This window comes from Sciurus vulgaris, assembly GCF_902686455.1.
Source record: "Sciurus vulgaris genome assembly, chromosome: 3".
NCBI classification, from domain to species: Eukaryota; Metazoa; Chordata; class Mammalia; order Rodentia; family Sciuridae; genus Sciurus; species Sciurus vulgaris.
This window is the reverse complement of record NC_136463.1, coordinates 181214629-181233469: the sequence shown is the minus strand read 5'-3', so window position 1 is coordinate 181233469 and position 18841 is coordinate 181214629. Positions and strand designations below refer to the sequence as shown.

The window sequence follows — 18841 nt, the reverse complement described above, 5'->3', positions numbered from 1 at the left end:
CCACGACTTCACTAAATAATGAACCATCTTACTTATTCTGATTTCATTACCCAAGTATTCGCCACATACCTTATCTCAGCCTCAAGGTACGAGCACTGACATAGGATAGCAAAAGGAGTAACTATCCTCTCCAAAAGACCAGAGTTTCAAATATAGTCATGTCAAGGGAATTATTGAAAAGAAAAAAAAAAAAAAAAAAGATATGAAAGATTTTGTCCTTATACCATAGAAGAAGTCAAACTCAAATATTTTTTTCATGTAGGTCTTAAAAATCATTCTGGAACACTGGGTTGAAACTGTGACTTGATTAGAAAGAATCAAGGCAATTTTAGTTAGGAGATGTAGCCATTTCTAAACAATAAATATAGGTTTGCCAATTAGGGAACCATAAAGGAAAGGACACAAAATTTAACAAGCAAAACTAGAGCATATTACTATTCCAAAAGTATAAAAGCAAAAAGAACTTGGTAATCTAGGTTTTTTTAAAAAATATTTTTAGAGTAGATGGACATAATACCTTTATTTATTTATTTTTATGTGGTGCTAAGGATGGAACCCAGTGCCTCATATGTGCCAGGTAAGCACTCCACCACTGAGTTATAGTCCCAGTCCCAAGTATTCTAGGTTTTGACGTGTCCAAAACAGACTCAACAGACAGCATGGAGAAAATTTAAAAATAGAATTAGTGGAGGGCAGGGGAGGCAATCTAGTGATGTGGAATAGATGATAGACTAGAATGCTTTAGGACCAGGAGAGGTGGCACACACCTGTAAACCCAGCTACCTAGGACACTGGGGCAGAAGGACCACACGTTCTAGGCCAACCTAGGCAACACAGTGAGACCCTCTCAAAATAGAAAATATAACAGGGCTGGAGACATAGCTGAGTGGTAGAGGGCTTGTCTAGCATGTGTCAAGCCCTGAGTTTGATCCCTACAACCGGAGGTGGGGGATGGGGTGTAGAACAAATCAGTACAGGTAATACTAAAAACGCCATTAATTAGCTACCATCAATCAAGGGTGTATTTGAAAATTTTTTTTAAAAAAGAGATATTTTTATACTCTCTTTTTAGTTTCACTGGCAACGTATTTTCTACATGGTTGTTCTGGCTTGGAAAGTCAGCCTCCGTGTATTTATTACAACTAAATCAAATACTCTATACTCCACACACTAATATTTCCTATCTTAAAGAAAAAACAATTTCCCTTTGGATGGGAAAGGGAATGGAAAAGGCTTAAGGATGGCAAAAACTTCTTATGCAATAATACAAACTCATAGTACATCTAAAATTTTTAATTAATTTATAGTAATATTTGGATGTTTATTTTTATTTCTCAATATGACGGTATGTTCCAGAAGACAGCATAATAGTTCAAAGTGGTTGTCTGGGGATGGGAAAGGAAAAGAAGGGTAGAAAACTATTGTTTTAAAGATTTCCAGCACATTTCCTCTATATGCCTATATGTATTAAATCCAACCCACTTAATTTCCCATCTCCTTCTAGTAAATAAACACCTCTATCTCCCCATTCCTTGTCATATGAAAACACTTGAAAAAAAAAAATTAGCAGTACACACTGACTTCTTATTCACTACTGTTTTTAGTGACTAGCAAATGTCTAGTGAGTAAATGAATGAGTAAACTGACACACCAGAATCATGACACTGACTTGTTGAGCACCTGGGACATATCCTAAGCTCTAAAGGACAGGGAACAAAGTTACAAAGGGTTTGGAGCAGAAACTGACAAGTAATCCAAAAAATTAAAGAAAGGGCAGTAACAAATATATACTATTTATCATCATAGAATTTCAGGGTAGGACCTCAAAAATCACTAGATCTGCCCATCACAAAGAGGTCTGAATTCCATCTTCCTGCCAAGTTTTTTTTCAGCCTCAACTTGAAAAAAAAAACTCTAGGGACAGACTTATTTATTTGATTAATTTCTTCATTCAAGACATACTTCTGAACTTCTGTCATAAGCTCAGCAGTGTTCAAAGAATTGTTAAAACAAGTTTCCTACCCAAATCAGCACCAGGGAAAGACAGTGATCAGGAAAACTAAACAAAGTACTTACTGAATTGGGAGGGAGGAAGGTGGCTGCCAGGGAGGAGAGAGTAAATGAGTTTAACAGAGTAGCCAGTTAAGACTAGCATTTGAGTTAAAACTAAAGATTGAGAAGCTAAGAGAAACCTTGAAAAAGAGAAGTCTAGAAAGGACATAAAATGTGCAAGAGTCTATAGGTAGGAAAGAAACTGAACAGAAAGAAGGCCAGTGTGACTCGGGCATAATAAGTCAGGAAGAAAGTACAAGATGAAGTCAGCATCAGCTCATGTATTTGGCTGAATAAAATTAATTTTAAAAACATGAATTTCAAGCAAAGAAATACTATGTGATCAAAGTTTTAAAAAGAAAACTGACAACAAAGAAAGATGAACTTAACATGGGTACTGATGAAAACACAAAATGTTAAGTTTTTAAATAATAATGAGCGAGAGATGGGCCGAGTTAAAAGAAACAGTGGAAATGGAAGGATCTGATCTAGAACAAGGCCTACATTAACAGGTGGCAAGAAATTTCGTGTTTGTCTTTAGAGAGTAAGTGGAAGAGTTCTTCATATGAACTAAAATTCATCTTCCAATCATTTGTATCCCTTGGGGACAAAAGTCCAATTAGAGGTATAGGTGACAGCTCTTCAAGTGTTTGAAAATACTATTATGTCTCCCAGCATCTCCACCAATTTTCTTAATTAATCTTCGTTAAAATTAGTTTCGTTAAAATGTGGTTTTGAGTTCCCTACCGTATGGAATACTGTCTTCTGCCCACCAGCTTGTTACAACAAAATATTTGCGGGACAGTACAGAGTAAAAGGTAACAACAAAGGGTATGTAAGCAAGAAGGGGCGCGGGACATGGTGATGGTGGGGGTTTCCAAGGCCTGGACCGCTATATGCAAATCAGTCTGTAGTGGGGAGCCTAAAAATCTCCACTTAAGGTTGATCTACACAGCTTATTCCACTTCCAATGTCACTCCGTGGATTTACTCACAGAACAGTTTAGGTGTGTGGCATCTCCCAGGCTCATGAGCTCTTTCTTGAACGTATACTTTCTAAGCACCTAGGCTCCAAAAGTTAAGCTGACTCCCGGTGGAAAGCTGTCCCGGTGCTTAATCAAATACCCTCGGAGCGGACCCAGAAGTGACCCACTCCAGCCTCTCTCGGGTTTTACGCCAAGGAGGACGACTCTCGCCCGGTCCAAAAGCACCCAGGCAGCAGTTGCCGTCTGACCGCACAGGGGTCCCATCCCACCCCAACCACCAGCGGAGGACTAGGGTCAAGCGGCCAAGAACCGGAGGCAGCAGGGAAACTCTCGGGGTCGGGACGGCCCCGGGAGCCCCCAGGTCCCGGCGCGGGGGTGTGGCTGGGGAGGGATGCAGAGGCGTTCCACCTGGCTCCGCTCCTCCCAGACCAAGGGGCCTGCAGTGGCGGGACGAGACTCCCAGCCCCCGACGGGAGGTGCGTCTTGGGCAGCGAGGCCATCGAGGGGCCGCGCAGGCTGGCGCTCCGCCGGGAGGTGCCCCGTCACCCGGCCTGACTCAGCTAAAAGCCGGCGCGGCGGCAGCGGCTCCTCCCTTGGCGTGTGGGCTCCCGGCCGCACTCACCGGCCGAGGTGATCATGGTTGCGTCCCTCACTCGCCGGTCCGCTCGCTCGCCGACCCTGCAGCACAGTGTATCTGTCAACTCAGGGCCCTCTCGCTCCGCGGCGCCTCTTGCCTCCCCCGGTGTGCTGCTCAGTCACTCGCCTGCTCAGGCCGCCGGCTCGCTTCTTGCCTAGGACCCTGCCCGCCTCGGAGCTGCCCGCTGCCCCGCCTGCCATCTGGCGCGAATTCTCTCCTGGTCTGTGTCTTCCGCGCCGCTGCCGCCCGCCATCCCGCACAAAAAGGTACAAAAGAAAGTGTCGCTGTTTTCGATAACTCTCCTGGAGACCAGAGCTCCCGCGCGCTGAAGACATTGGTCTGTGTCTGACATCAGGCTTCAGAATGGCCACCCCTGCGAACGTAGGACCCCACCGACACCCGCCATTGCCGAGAGAAAGGCTGCTAGGGAAGGTGTGCGCTTGCGCACAGCGCCACCTGTGGTCTAGGAGGTTTCATTGCAGCAATTCCCTACCAAGCCTAAACTGAGTTTTGAGGGTTTTTTGTTTTGTTGTTGTTTAGTGCTGAAGACTGAACCCAGAAATGCTTAACTACTGAGCCACACCCCCAGCCCTATTTTATATTTTATTTAGAGACAGGGTCTCACTGCGATGCTTAGCGCCTCGCTGTTACCGAGGCTGGCTTTGAACTCACAATCCTCCTGCTTCAGCCTCCGAGGTGCTGGGATTACTGGAGTGCGCCACGGCACCCGGCTATTGGTGTTGTTTTTAATAAAACAAAGTCTGTCTTCGAAAGAAATCCTTAGAGAAGTGCTTTATTGCCATAATGAATCCACAAGTAATCAGTCTATTATCACTTGAACAACGAAGGTTTGTATTTTTAGAATAGTTAATACTGTAGATTTTCATGTTTCAAAAATCAGAACTATATAGACTGGGGGCATATCTCAGTGGCAGAGCCCCTAACATGCTCGAGGCCCTGGGCTCTATCCTCAGCACCAAACGGGGGTGGATTTGAAAACGGGTGGCCAATTTGCCATATCTGCTCCTCAAGAAAAAAAAAAAAAAAAAAAAAAAAACGTTCTGTATGTGGAGACCATCATATCTCCAGTTTGGATGTTGTCCTTGTCATGGCCACCACCTAAACTGAGTCTCATATGAAACTGTGTGGGCAACAAGTGGGTGGCTAAGGTCACCAGGCTCCTTGCCCTTGGAGACTCTGCTGGGGTTTCTTTCTCTCCACTCCATTCTGCTCTCTTTTTTAGGCAGAGTAATCTTTTTACTACTCAAGCTCTGATTCCTTCTGCTCCTTAAAACCCTCAGTCTCCATCTTGGACCCTACTCTTATGCTTCTCTTCTGTGTTTCTGTCCACAGTCTCCTGCTTGTTCCCCATCCTCGCTTAGAGTACAATACCTTCCATTGCCGTGGTCAAGGTGGAGGCTCCTAAAATACACTCCTAGAGCCCTGCTCTCTCTCCTGAGCACCAGACACACACACTTACTAGATCTCTCTGCTTGGCTGATTCACAGGCTCCTGAAACTCAATGACCTCGAAGCTGCATACACTCTCTCCCCACGTGTCTCCTGCCTTAGTCTGTGTGGGAAAAGGGCATTCATCAGCCTCTGAAGCAGAAATCTGGGGGTGCCGTTGACTCTTTTCTTCTCTCTCAGCCAGTCAGCACCAGATCTTGTCCCCTTAATATCTCTGGCACCAGCCATCTCCCATCCTCACTCCATTACCCCAGAATTGTCTCCCCCTCTTCTTTCCTGATTGCCATCTTGTTTCCAGTTCATTCTTCACAGCCAGCCCAAACCAAGTTAGACCACCCTCTTCCCTTAGGACTTTCACCACCTTTAAGGTCCACCCTTCTGCCCTGTCTGGCCACACTGCAGCCATCTTGAGCCCCTGCAGCTCCCTGAGCAGCCATGTAGCTGTGTGCCTGCTCTTTGATCTTGGTACCTGTTTTCCCTCTGACTTCAAGGCCCTCCCCCTTACAGCTTGGTTAATGCCACTGGTTTTGAGGCCCAGTAAAGCAGTACCTCCTCTAGGAAGCCTTCCTTGACCTGCCCCTCCATGTGCTCCCTACAGACTTTACTTCCCACAGCTGTAATCACATTCTGCCCCCGTCCCAACTCAAGGGAAAGGCCACGTCTTATTAATGTCACTATCTCCTATAGCTAGCACAGTGTCAGGCACATAGTAGGTGCTCAGCAAATGTTTGTTGGAGGAACAATGGTTAGTCATTGGCACAAGGCTTACTCAGAACTATGGCTGTAAAACCCCTATCCTCCCCAACACTCTCGAATGAGATCTACATTTTTTAGGACATAGTGAAATCACATACAGAACTTCCCCATCCCACTGAAACCCCTGCTACTGGGGGTTGAACCCAAGGGGCACTCTACCACTGAACTACATCCCCAGTCCTTTTTATTATTTTGAGACAGCTTCTCCCTAAATTGCCCAAGCTGACCTTGAACTTGGGATCCTCCTGTCTCAGCCTCTGGAGTAGCTGGGATCACAGGTGCGGGCCACTGCAGTGGGTTTTACAGAAAGAATTCTTGACAGAGTGCATTCCGCTCATAAACAACTAACTCCCCTCAAAGTCACTAGTCTCACAAAACATCTCAAAGCCTCATCGAGGTCACCTGTGTCCTCACCCAGGTCTGTATGGGGTGGCCGGGCTGGCAGCCGGTCAGGAAATCGTGGAGATCGGCCAGAGCTTGTGTCTGCAGCGCCCACTAAGGCTCGAGATGCTCCCGGAGGACGGAGAGCTCGGGAGCGGGGGCCCCAGCGCGCCTGCAACGCCCGCGTTAGAGGGACCAGGGTCAGCAGTCTCGACTGCCTTTTAAGCCGCAGTGATGGATGGGTTGGCAGTGGCAGCCCAGGAGCCCCGGAATCCAGTCCCTGCTGGGCCCTTCAGACACTGGGGACGAACCCTGCGCCTTCAAGCCTCCCTACCTGGGAGGACCCACCCAGGTGGACCCACCTACCTGGCGGGCCCGGGAGACCCCCGCGCACGCACCCGCAGACAGGGCGACTCGGCCCGAGGTTGGGGCTGTTTCTGTACAAAACGCCTACCACGTATTTTTAGAGTGAACGCCATTTATTCATCGGGTCAGAAATGTGAAAAGCAGCCGGTGACACGGGCTTCCCACGGCGTGTGCCTGGTCGGGGAGAAACGTCCTCATGGCTGAAACCGGTCAGGGTAGAGGCTGAGGCAGAAACGGGTCCGTGAGGCTTGGGAGGAACTAGGTTCTCGGTGTCTAGGAGGGCCGCTCCCATCTCGGCACCTGGAAGACGGCCCTGCACAGGAAGCTCCTGGGCACCTTGCCAGAGTCTGGGGCGGCCAGCAAGCTGGGCAAGTAGGAAGTGGGGGTGGGGGGGCAGTTGCCCTGTTACAGCTTTCTAGCGTTTTCTCCGTTTCCTAGTGTATGCTAGTGCAATGGAAGAATTGAATTCTAAATTTAATTTTAAATAAAATTTAATTAGTGGAAATTGGCCAGATAATCAATTCTGTTACTGAAAACCGTTAAGTATATCTGGAACAATTTGAGGATGTGAATGTATTTACAACTGCATATTTAATGAAGTCTAAACACAGATCAAGTATAGCTGATGAAAATTTAATATCTGAATTGGGCTCTAAATGTAAAATTCTCACAGGATTCAAAGCATTAGCATGCAAAATAATGCAAAATGCCTCATTAATAATTCACGGTCGAAGTAACATTTTGGGTAAAATAAAATACACCATTAAAATGAATGTTACTTTTTTCCCCTTTTTTCAAATGTAGCTACTAGAAAATGAACAGTTACATATCAGCCTTGCCAGAGATCTCTCTCAGCCCCACTCCTCTGGATGACAGGTTGGCAGTGGCAGCCCAGGAGCCCCAGCTGGCCCCATTGAGGCCTGGCTCTCAGCCTGCTCCACGGTCTTGCCTGATCTCTGGAGCCACTGGACAAGGCCGGATCAGGTGACAGAGGCTGAAGGGAAGACCCATTCTTTTCCAGGAGCAAAAGGCTGGCAGTGACCATCCTGACAGCCAGTTTTGGAGGCAGCAACACAACAGGTCAGTAGGGCGAGGTTTGTCTGGGGCTAGAAACACCTGGCTCTGAGTTCTCATTAATCAGGCAGGAAGGGAAAAACTCAGGGTTACAAGATAACTAGTTTCTCCAACCTGGATTCGAAATGAAGGTTTGGTCACAGCACTGTGCTAAGCACCCGCTCTCCAGCCGGGGTACACAATCCCCACTTAAGACTTAGAACCTGGCTCCTTCCTGAGAATCTGAGTTTCATCTGTCAAGGCACTGGAAATCCTACGTCTGCATTTCAGGCAGGAGTCCCAACTGGGACTGGGGAGCTCAGGAAGGAGCCAGACAATATTCCCACCTTTACCAAAGTCACGATCCCACAGCAGCCCTTGCGTCCAGCCCCACTAGGAACCAGATTACCATGCACTCTTCTCCCTACCTCCCACCCCTGTGAGATTCCTGGTACCCTGTGAACCACGCATGACCCAGTGGGGTCTTCTGTGGCTCTGCTCCCAATTAGGCAGCCCTAAGTATAACTGTACAGAGGACTAGGGCTCAGGGGCTGAAGGCATGTGTGTAGGATCCTGGTTGTGCACTGTGCCCTACCCCACGACCCAAATTCCAAGGTCACACAAGTGGCAGGCTGCCTGGCCAGATTCCACTTCAGTCCCAATCCTTGATCCATTAACACAAAAAAGCAGGCCAGAGGGCTTACGCAGCCCTGGTACAGATACCAGCCAGCTTCCTCCACTTGCTCATTATGCTGGCTGAGTTTGCCACACAAACAGGACAAAGTCCAGACCTCCTGACCATAGGCAGCAAGAGCCCTGCAGAGTCACTGTGCTGCACTTTAAAGCTTCCAAGTTTACATTGTCATTAACTTTCCCAATGAGGTTTGGTCCTTGGTTCTACCCTGGAGTAAGTGGCTCATTTACATGATGGGTTGGGGGCTTCAGCTCTTGACCTTGAAGTTTTTGCTTTGACAACTGAGAGACTCCTCATGGAGACAAACACTTTGAAAGAAGAGAAACTGACACGAATATTACAAAGGTTTCTCTGAGACTAGGTTAAAGTTGGTTTAGTTCTGGTTAAACACACATGTGTACACAAATGCAAAACCTCTGTATATTGCTATCTCTGAAAATAAAAATCCCTTTTTAAATATTTACTTCTACTTTCCAGCTACATATTTCCCAATTCCAGTCATTACGTCTATGGAGCTGTCACCCAAGACTAGGTCACTTTCAGGCCACCAACTATTCAAGAGGCTTTGGCCATTTGCTCAAATCTCCTGCTCCCAGGGGCCTGTGAGGAACACACTATGAGAACAAAGGGAAGATTCACTCCGTTTTGATTAGACACCAGTGAGGTACTGTTTGGTTTTATTAGAAACATGGAATTATCCATTCAAGTCAGAAGCAGCAAACCATTGCCACATTTAGAGATTAGTACCAGAAAGCCCAGACTCTGGCTTGGCTGGTGGACCCTTACCCATGGCTCCTGGGAACCAGTGTCTCTGGCATCCCACAAGCCCACTCTAACCTTCGTGCTTCTTAAGTCCTTCAGGGAAGAGACCCACCACGAAGATCACCCCTTCTAGCACCAAACTATTCTGTCTGCCAGGAAACAGCATGGAGACTGTCCCTTCAAGTATGGTGCATGACAACCACATCTAAAGGGAGCAGAGATGGATCCCAGCTATCAGTAGGGAGGAAGCACCCAAATCCCAGAAAACAAAGACCTTTTCTCAACTATTCAAAAAGTAATGAAAAAATAATGTACAAAACACCTTTGAGCCAGACTGCAAACTCAAATGCTCACCTAAACCAGCACCAGGCAGGTGTCAGGGGAAAGAAGATGGGATGGGTGGGAAGGGTGGGAGAGGGGATCACAGCAAACTGGGAATGAAGTCATGCCCCACATCCACCCAGAAAACTATATATATATATATATTTTTATGTGCAATCTCCCAAGTTTCAAATATTGGCAACAAATACAAAACATTTTTAAACTGTGGAACTTCTGCCTTAGACAAATTGCTAACTTAAAACAAACCCCCTTCCTCCACCAGATAAAATTCCAACCAAATTATTATAAAGAGATCAAGAAGAAATAGAAAAATATAGCAGCTTCAAATAGACCAGTCTCTCCCCAGTTAAAAGTAAAATCAATGAATCAAAATTCCTTGAGTTCATGCTTGTGTAAAGGATGCCAGCTGGATCTATCTACTGGGGAGACAATCCTGCATTATTAAAATGATATCACTGCCACCAAGGCCCAAGTAAGATGTCTTGCCAGACCTCACACCGTCCCGTGAGGCCAGGAAGGGGTAGGACTAGCTCCCTGTTATGGGGAAAAAATTGAGGCACAGAGTAGGGAAGGACCTTCCTTAACATCACAGAGCCCCTCGGGCGAGAGGTTTCCGCTTCTACGATTTGGCACCATCACAGAGAGAGCTGAAATAACAACTGGAAGGTCAGCAGCGCTTGCAGGGTGCGAGCCAAAGAGCAGGCACGACTGTCTGCTGAGCGAATCTCGGGAATCTCGCAGGAGCGAGTGGGCGTGGCCACTTCCCTCGGGGCTTCCCACCGGGGAAATCAGGAGCTGCCCTCCTGGTCGGTTCTGAAGACTGGATTTCTCTAGGGCTCAAAGAAGACAAGGGAGGGATGCTGAGCTGCCTGCATGAACACATAGCCTTGCCGGCTCTGCAGGGAACATCATCTCCCTGCTGACTCACAGTCTTGGAGGAAAGCTTCAAGAATCTCAGGGCTGAGTCTGCTTTGACCTTGGGATAGGAACTGAGACCTAGAGCAGACTGGAGCATCCCTGGCCCCCGCCTTCCTTCGGGTGGTGCTGTGGGCAGCTGCCAGCATTCTTACCCTACAGGACTTGGCACAGAAAGTCAATATCAACATGAGAAAGAGAGCAGTCCTTTCTTCTCAGAGGCATGCCGGGCTATTTCTGTCCTGGCCCTGCAACACAGGGACCATCTTGGCTGTGGCCTGACAGGCCCCAGGGCAACAATGTGGTCTTTATTTCGGCTTGTTCTAAGAGCCAAAGTCCCAAGAAGCCTGACCCTCTCTGGGGGACTCTTCCTAGAATTTGACAGGGAAAAGGGACTGGTTCCTGCAGTGTCTCAAAGGAGTCACAGTATTGAGTGAACCAATTCTTTGCTGTGGAGACTCTCCTGCACATTGCAGGATTCCCACTAAGTGCCTCGGGTGCCCCACAGTCAGTGACCCACCCCAACACACACATTTCCAATGCTGCCTGGAGGGGCTGCCCAGAGGGGCAAGTTGAAAGCCAATGGGCTGGCAGCCCCTCATACATTTGAAAAACAGAAGTCCCAGAGACAAAGTGATACACCCAAGTCATGGCCCACATCTGATAACACATCAGAGTTCCTTCCAGTTGCACTCTCTGCTTGTGCCCAGTGTACTGCACACACCCTGGGGTGCCACAGTTCTGCAGAGCCTTAGGGAGCCACCCGTCTCCACAGCTTGGAGTAACTGAGGCACAGTGAGCTAAAATATCCTTCCTGTGATCACACAGTGAGCCAGTGATCAGTGGGGAGTCAGTCCCAAGGGACAGGTTTCCCAGGCCCTGCTCGTCTTATCGAGTCCTGCTACCTCGCTGGCAACAGCGATTGGGACAGCCCCCTAATAGCAGGGTCTTCACAGTCACCACGAGGCAAGGTCGGCTTGGGGACTCTGTGAGAAGGGCCAGGCCTCAGGTGTAGGTCAGAACCAGGGACAGTCCAAGGGTCCAGCTTTCATCTGGCTTCTCCAGTGGGCTCAGGGTGTGTGTGAACAACTCCACAGGCTTTGGACCCACTCCCTCGGTCTTCACAGTCTCCATTCGGAAATATGGCTGTCAGTGCCAGCTCTTCCTCGGAGTTCTGGAAGTTCTCTGGAACACAGAAGGAACAACCCAATCAGAAGACAGAGTTCATGAGTCCGTAAGCAAGGACTGAAAGGGAGGAAGTTTCCCTAGTGAGCGTCTACTTTCAAAAGCCAAACGAAATACAGATCAAAACCCTTAAAAATGCACAGGCCCTTTGACCCAGCAGTTCCACTTCCAGGATCTTATCCTGAGGAAACCATCAGGAATGATTAGTGGAACTGCTACCGCCGCCTTGCTTCCAGGTTAGGGAGGAAGCAACACTGAGGACGGCCCCGCAGAGAGCAGGGGAACTCGCAGGCTTTGTGGGGCTCCCTGAGCTCCTGGATCAACCGACTCTGAAGCCAACTCCACCTCCAGACCGTCCTTCAGGTGGGATAATGAGTTCCTCTACAGCTTACGCTGTTTTGAGCCACGGCTCTTAGCCCGTGTCTGAAAGCATCCTGATTCTGATTCAGTGACTCAGTGATTTTGGATTCAGCAAAGGGACAGGGAGAGGAAACTATGGCTCACACACAGGGTGAGATTCGGCATTAGAAACGACACACAAGATTCCATAGAACTAAACACACGCGAAAGATCACAGTAAATTAGGGAAATTGGGATGTGATCTGTGGGTTAGGCAATGTCCCTATCTCCCTCGTGATACTGCACTTCAGTTTTGTAAGCTGTTACCACAGGGGACACTGTGTAAAATGTACACAGGCTCTCTTTCTCGCTTCTTGCAATTACATGTTAATGGGCTGGGGATATAGCTCAGTTGGTAGAGTGCCTGCCTCACAAGCACAAGGCCCTGGGTTCAATCCCCAGCACTGCAAAAAAAAAAAAAAAAAAAAAAAAAAAAAAAAAAAAAAAAAAATTGCATGTTAATCTACAACTACCTTAAAGAAGATAAAAGATGTTACTGACAATGGAGTCATAATGTTACTGATGAAAAAAACAGATTCCAAAAGAGCATGTATAAATGTTAAGTATAAGATCTTATATTTGTCATTCTTACTATAAATGTATGTACAGTTGGCTCTCTATACCCTTGGGTTTCACATCCAGATTCAACGAGCTTTAAAAAAATTTCATCTGTACTGCACATGTACAGATTTTTTTCTTGTCATTATCGACTAAACAACACAGTATAGCATTATATGTTATAGGGATTATAAATAATCTTAGAGATGATTTAAAGTATACAGCAGGGGGGTTGGGGAGATAGCTCAGTCAGTAGAGTGCTTGTATTACAAGCACAAGTCCCTGGTTTTGATCCCCAGTACAGCAAAAATAAATAAATTAATTAATTAATTAATTAAAATATACAGCAGGGAGCTTGGGGGTGTGGCTCAGTGGTAGAGCACTTGTCTATCCTGCATGAGGCCCTGGGTGCTACGAAATAAATAAATAAGTAAATAAAGCATTCAGCAGGATGTACATAGGTTATATGCAAATAATACGTTTTACATAAAGGACTTGAGCATCCACACGTTATGGTTTTCAGGTGGGGTCCTGGAGCCCATCCCCTTGGATCCTGAGGGACAACAGTACATAAGCCATAAATGCAATTTTCCTTTTAATACATTGAGTTCTACATGTGATTTGTTACATACTACATGGAAGGAAGTTATTCAAAATTTATGTACAATTGTTAATGACTCCTTTACTTTATTTTCTCCCTGGTTTCGAGATAGATGCTAGATGATGACCAAAAAGTTAAAGTTAACATTTTTGTGATTGACTATTTTGAATACCTGCTGCATTCTGCAGATTAGATATTACCTAGAAGTAAATATTAAAATTTAAATAACACAAAGAGAGAAAGGGAAAGACAGACAGACAGACTAAAGGAACGGTCTACCCCAATATATTGAATCAAGTGAATTTTTAGTATTAATTTTTCTTTTTAAAAAAATTTTTTTTTAAGCTTTCAACTGTGATAGGCCGAATTCTAAGACAGCCCCAAGATCTCGGCCCCTTACACTTGTCGCTCTCCTACAAACCCCTCCTTGGGTGTGGGTGGGCTCTGTGAATATAGTGGCAGAGACAGGTGTCGAATAGGGAGCTTCACATGACCAAGGGGATGGTTGAAGCTGTGTGACACCCCTCATATTAGAAACAAGGGAGTAGCTATTGTTGGGGGGCTGATGGGAGCGAGAACGAACAGCTCAACTGATAGCAAGTCAGGGGCCTAATTGATGTGTGTCCTTTGAAGCCACCAACTTTTGTGGTGGTTTCTTTTGCAGCAATAGAAGGCTGATATATCAATTATTGCTTGCTTTTTAAAATAGGGGACACAATGTCAGTTTATTTTAAACTACTGTCCATTGTCTTTCCTTGCCCCTCTCCTGTCCCACACTGACCCGTGGGTCCAGGCCACCAGAAGTCCCTCGTGGGGCTACTGCAGTCCCTGCAAGCTGGGCTCCACCTCTGTCCTCTCCCTGCCCCACAGTCCAGTCACCTTTTATACTGCCCTTCATCTGGACAGCCCTGCTCAGAAATGACCAGTGGCCATCTGCCCTTGAAGAACACCAGGGCCCCAGCGTGGTCTAACTCTCCCCTGCGCCTCAGCCCTGGGCATTCCGAGGGCTGTCCTTCGCTGAGTACAACATCTGCTGTCAAGCTTCTGCGCAGGCTGCCCCCTCTCCAACCTTCCCATTTCTCCTTATAGAAAGACCTCCATTCCTGGCTAATGTCACTCACTCCATGACACTCCCTGGATCCTCAGGGGAGTCTGGCTGCACTGCCCTGTGCTCCTCACCTGCATTACAGACCTCCTCATCCCTCCTTCACCAGGTGACACTCCTGGGGCAAGAGTCCTGCCTGCCCACTGCCTGGAGGAGAGGGCCCTCACTTGGCTCACCCCCTTGCCCACATGTATGCAGCAGGTGCTCCATGGATGCTCTGTTCTTAAGGCCCAGCCCTCAGGAAGGTCCAGGAAGCTGAAGCACTCACCCTGAGGGGGGCCTCGGGAGGAGGTGGCATCCTGGTCCTTCCTCTGGCTCCAAGAACCCCAAGAAAAACAAGCCAGCAGTCCTGGGAGGCCGGGTCTCTCCCAAGATCCTTCTGCTAGAAAGAATACAAAGCCCCAGAGATCAAGGTCAGAAGGTTCCTGCTTCAAAAGACGGGGAGACTTTCTGTTCAGTGAACGAAGAGCCTCAACTGTTACCTGTCCTAGTTTCAACTGTGATCATTTCATTTCATCCTCACAAATACCCTGTGACGTGGGTACCATGCTGGGAAAACCACAGCAACAAAAACCAACATGAAATTAATTACAATGACAAAGCACCAAAGAGAACACTCACAGGGCAGAAGGACCTCCCCGATTTTTAGTTCGAACAGTTGCTTAACAGGAATAGATTTAATCTTTTTGGTAATCACATATAAAACAATTAGAATTTGAAACAATGTTGATTCTAGTTGTCTTATTAAGATTAGGGTACCATCTCAGTTATCTGGAGATCACCTGGGATCTTTAAGCATCTGGAATCATTAGGAAGTATTTTTTTTTTCTTTTTAATAAAAAGATTTGGACCCAGGTGCGATGGCACAAGATTGTAATCCTAGTGATTCAGGAGGCCGAGGCAGGAGGATTGCAAGTTCAAAGCCAGCCTCAGCAACGTAGCGAGGCCCTGTCTCAAGATAAAAAGGGTTGGCAATGTATCTCAGTTGTGAGTGCCCTGAGTTCAATCCCCAGTACTGCAAAACAAATAAATAAACAAAAATAGAAACTAAGAAAATAAAAAGAACTGGGGAAGTAGCTCACAAGTAGGGTCACTAGGTTCAATCCCCAATAAAGGGCCAGGGGGTGGGTCTTGGGCTGGAGGTAGAGCTCATTGGTAGAGCACTTCCCTATCATTCTTAAGGCACTGCAAAAACAAAGATTAAAAAAAAAAAAGACCTGTTTACAGTCTTTCTTCACAGCCTATTCACTCTTTATATCCAGTTCTGACAAGACAGGGTCTTTAGGCTTTCAACCCAAAGGCAGCTGGCTTAGACACTGCACACTGTGCAAAACGGAACTGACACAGGACAAGAAACTTAAAAAGTAAGGATCGTCCACAGGCAGTGAGGAAAGTAATCCAAAAACTTATAAGAACTAGAGCGTCTGCTCGGAAAACCTGAGCAACCTGGGTCCATTGGGCGTCAGGGTCATAATGCTGTCCGCTGCAAAAGCTGCAAAGAAATGGGTGGGCAACGAGTTCTAACTACACCATGTCCCTTTACTCACTAATGAAAGGCTTCATTTTGTTCGGTGTGTTTTAGGAAAGTAGGAGAGGGTTTAACATAGAATGGGGCTTTGCAAAGCGTTAAACTTCCAAAAGTGTTTATTTAAAAGGAGACGAAGAGTCATTTACCCCATGCCAGGCAGGGGGTCAGGAAAGGGAATGTAAGTATGGTTAAACCCACAAGGGAGCGGTGACAGAATCAGGTGGTAAGAGTTCGGACAGCAGGAAGGCAAAGGGTTCTGGGATTTCACTAGTGAACTTGCCAACTGGAGTGCAATTTTCCAGGAGGGCTTCCTGGAGGAAGAAGTCCAGTTTGAATGGAGAGATGAGACTGGCCAGGCAAAGAGGAGGAGGGGAGAAAGGCTTTTCAGGCCCAGGCAGCAGCCTTGGGTACAAAGCTTAGGAGGCCAGAGCAAGCCCCCATGGAAATGGGAGCGTTCCAGAGACTAAAGGCTGGAAGAATTTTCTAGGCATCAGCTCATTAGGGTGCATAAAATTTGTGTGAATTGCCTTCTTTCCCTCAGAAGAAGAAGGGGCCAAAAAAACAATCAGAACAAGGCCCCACAGGAGGCATTTCCCTTTTCACATGCAGCCCAGGGGCCTCAACAGAAAGTGGCTGAGGGTGGGGGTGGGAGGTGAGGTACACTTGGGCTGAGAAGGATAGCGGAGAGCCCGGGTCAGGCAGGCTAGACTAGCAGGAGGGTTTGTGACTTTTGTCACATTACAGGAACCAGGTTTCCTGCTGAGAGAGCAAGCCCTCCCGGTGTCTGGCATCTCCCAGTAGCTGGCTAATATCCAACAAGATACCCCAGGAAGCACAACACAGCCTCTCTTGTCTTCATTAACCCTTTAGGAGGTGGAGACTGCAGGGTTTGGAGGGCTGCCCAAGCTGGACGGGGAGCTGAGTGCAAAGATCTCCCGGTTTTGCCAGACTCAGCATTACTTAATGTCCCCATTTTAACCCCCAAACACTGCAGAGTTCCTGTAAAACCTTGTGAACCAGGATGGAGGAGATTGTGAATTCTGACCCCTCTGTGGATGGCAGCAATCCCCGATGGAAAAAATCCTCACTCCCCTCTCTACACTTTAGGTGCAGGAGGAAGGAAAGGAGCCCCCTGCAGCGGGTGTGCAACCTGGGCCGAAACCTGGAAGCACTAGAAATTCCGTGTTTTCAGCTCCTGGCAGCTCCCCCAGCCGACAAGTCCCTTCCCTTCTTCCTACCGCTTCCCCACCGGACTTCCCTGGAGCTGCTCGGTGGCACAGGCCTCTCTTAGAGGTCTCACGCATCCTGGCTGCGCTCAGCCCTGGAGGCTCCGGCACCCCACGGTCTGCTTCCCCACACGGTGTCACACCACCCCACACTTCTTCATCCCAAGGCTTTTCCATCCTCATCCCCGGTCCTCATCCCCTCACCAAACCTGCCCAGTCCAACCCTTCTTCCTACCGCCTTCCGGCCTTAGGCTTGTCCCGTCACCTTCCTAGTCCCCCGCATCCGGCGAGCCCTCCAGGGCAGACTTGACCCCTTGCCCAGGGCCCGCCCCCTTTAGCTGCTAGGCATCTCCCCGCACCCGGTTTACGTGGGTGCACAACAGGGGGTGCCGACCTAAAGGGGTGGACTTGGGAAGTGTCCCAGGCGACGCCCGCCCGCCCGAGTCCGGCTCCGCGAAACCTCACCTGGTCGCCCGGGCCCCGCGGCTTGCAGGGCTCTGCAGGCGGCCGCCTGGACAGCCAGGCTGGAGGCCGGGCGGCTGGGGCAGTAGGCGGCTGCCTGCACCGGGCCACCCGCCTGGCGGCCGAACACTGTGCGCAGCAGCGCCTCCAGCAGCCGAAGCCCCGGCGCCACCGCGTCCTCCGGCCCCGCCTCGGCCACCAGCACCCCGACCAGCGCCGCGCCGGCCCGCCGGCGGCCGCGCACGTCCCGCAGCATCTCCCGCAGGCGGCGCCGCGGTTCCCGGGCGGCCAGAGACGACGCGCGGCAAAGCACGAAGACCAGCGGGGAGCGGATGGCGCGCGCCGCCGCCGTCCCCAGCGCCCTCTGCGCCCCGCACGCCGCCCCGGGCCCCGCGCCCTCCGGCGCCGCGCAGCCCGGCTTGCGCGCGGCCGGCTCGGGTGGGAACACGGCCCGGGCGAAGTCCCGCAGCAGCGCGCGGCTCTGCTCGCGCTCCCACAGCTCGCCCACCAGCAGCACCTGCCCGCGGCCCCCAGCCGCCTCCACCAGCGCCTGGAAGGGCGGCTCGGCGGGGCTCGCGGGCCGCGCCTCCAGCGCCTCCAGCTCGCGCTCCATGCTCCCTCGCCGCCGCGGCCCGGGCGCACCGCAGCCCGCCTCTCCCGGCCGCAGCGCCGGGTCGGGAGGACACGCCCCCGGGGCCGTGCCCGCCGGACCCCCAGACCGCAGGCTACCGCTCGGGCTCACCCGCCCCCAGCTGGTGCGCGGGGGCGGAGTGGAGGGAGGGGGCTTTCTTCTCCAGCCCTCTGAGGGTGGCTCCTCCCGCAAACCCCGGACCCACCGAGGGAAACGAGAGTCTTTCGTTCATTCATTCACCTTCCACCCGCCCACCTAGCCAGCCAGCCAACAAATACTTACAGGGCACCTACTAGGTGCAGGCTTAGGCAGCCCAGGGTGGAGGAAGACCAAATTATCATGTGAACAAAATTGTCACGTGAACAAGATGAGATCGTTCTAAGACCTGGAGTAGATCGTCGTTTCTGAGGAGTACCCACATGATTTGGGGGCCGGGCCTGGCTCCCTGTGCGGCGCTGGTTTTGGAGTGGAGGTGGAGTGTGCGGAGAAGGGTCAGGGGGTGGGAGAAAAGACACTTCTGCTATCCAGCTCTTCTTTGGGGTCTCGAACCCGCTGGAGGGCCCACTATTTCCATCAGTACTTATTGGGTAGGAGCACAGCCCTAGGCATAGGGAGGAGTGAGAAAGACCGGGTGGGGTAGGGGTGGGGGTGGGTGGGTGCTGAGAACCCAGAAGGCAAACTTGCTCCCTGTGGGGCAGAATCTAGGGGAACAGGAGTGGGACTTCCGTGATGCT

General features: G+C 49.3%; 2 protein-coding genes across 3 annotated transcripts in view; both read right to left on the bottom strand.

Annotated features, from left to right (window-relative positions):
• Positions 1-3837, bottom strand: part of PSMD1 (proteasome 26S subunit, non-ATPase 1) — a 97071-nt gene extending 93234 nt beyond the window's left edge. The window contains exon 1 of the mRNA XM_079134832.1: positions 3660-3837. Coding sequence (XP_078990958.1) covers positions 3660-3675 — 16 coding nt within the window. The 5' untranslated portion in view covers positions 3676-3837. The remainder of the gene's footprint in view (positions 1-3659) is intronic.
• A 5216-nt stretch (positions 3838-9053) lies between these two features.
• Positions 9054-18367, bottom strand: LOC306658122 (uncharacterized protein C2orf72). 2 transcript variants are annotated; one of them, XM_079134871.1, is made up of 3 exons: positions 17480-18367; positions 14529-14642; positions 9054-11597 (listed from the first exon to the last, which is right to left on the bottom strand). In XM_079134871.1, exons 1-3 carry the CDS (start codon positions 18087-18089, stop codon positions 11461-11463), a joined length of 861 nt encoding a protein of 286 aa, XP_078990997.1. In that variant the 5' UTR covers positions 18090-18367; the 3' UTR covers positions 9054-11460. The 2 variants fall into 2 exon arrangements, with proteins under 2 accessions (XP_078990997.1, XP_078990998.1); XM_079134872.1 differs by having other exon boundaries at positions 14529-14639.
• Between the last annotated feature and the right edge of the window lie 474 nt (positions 18368-18841).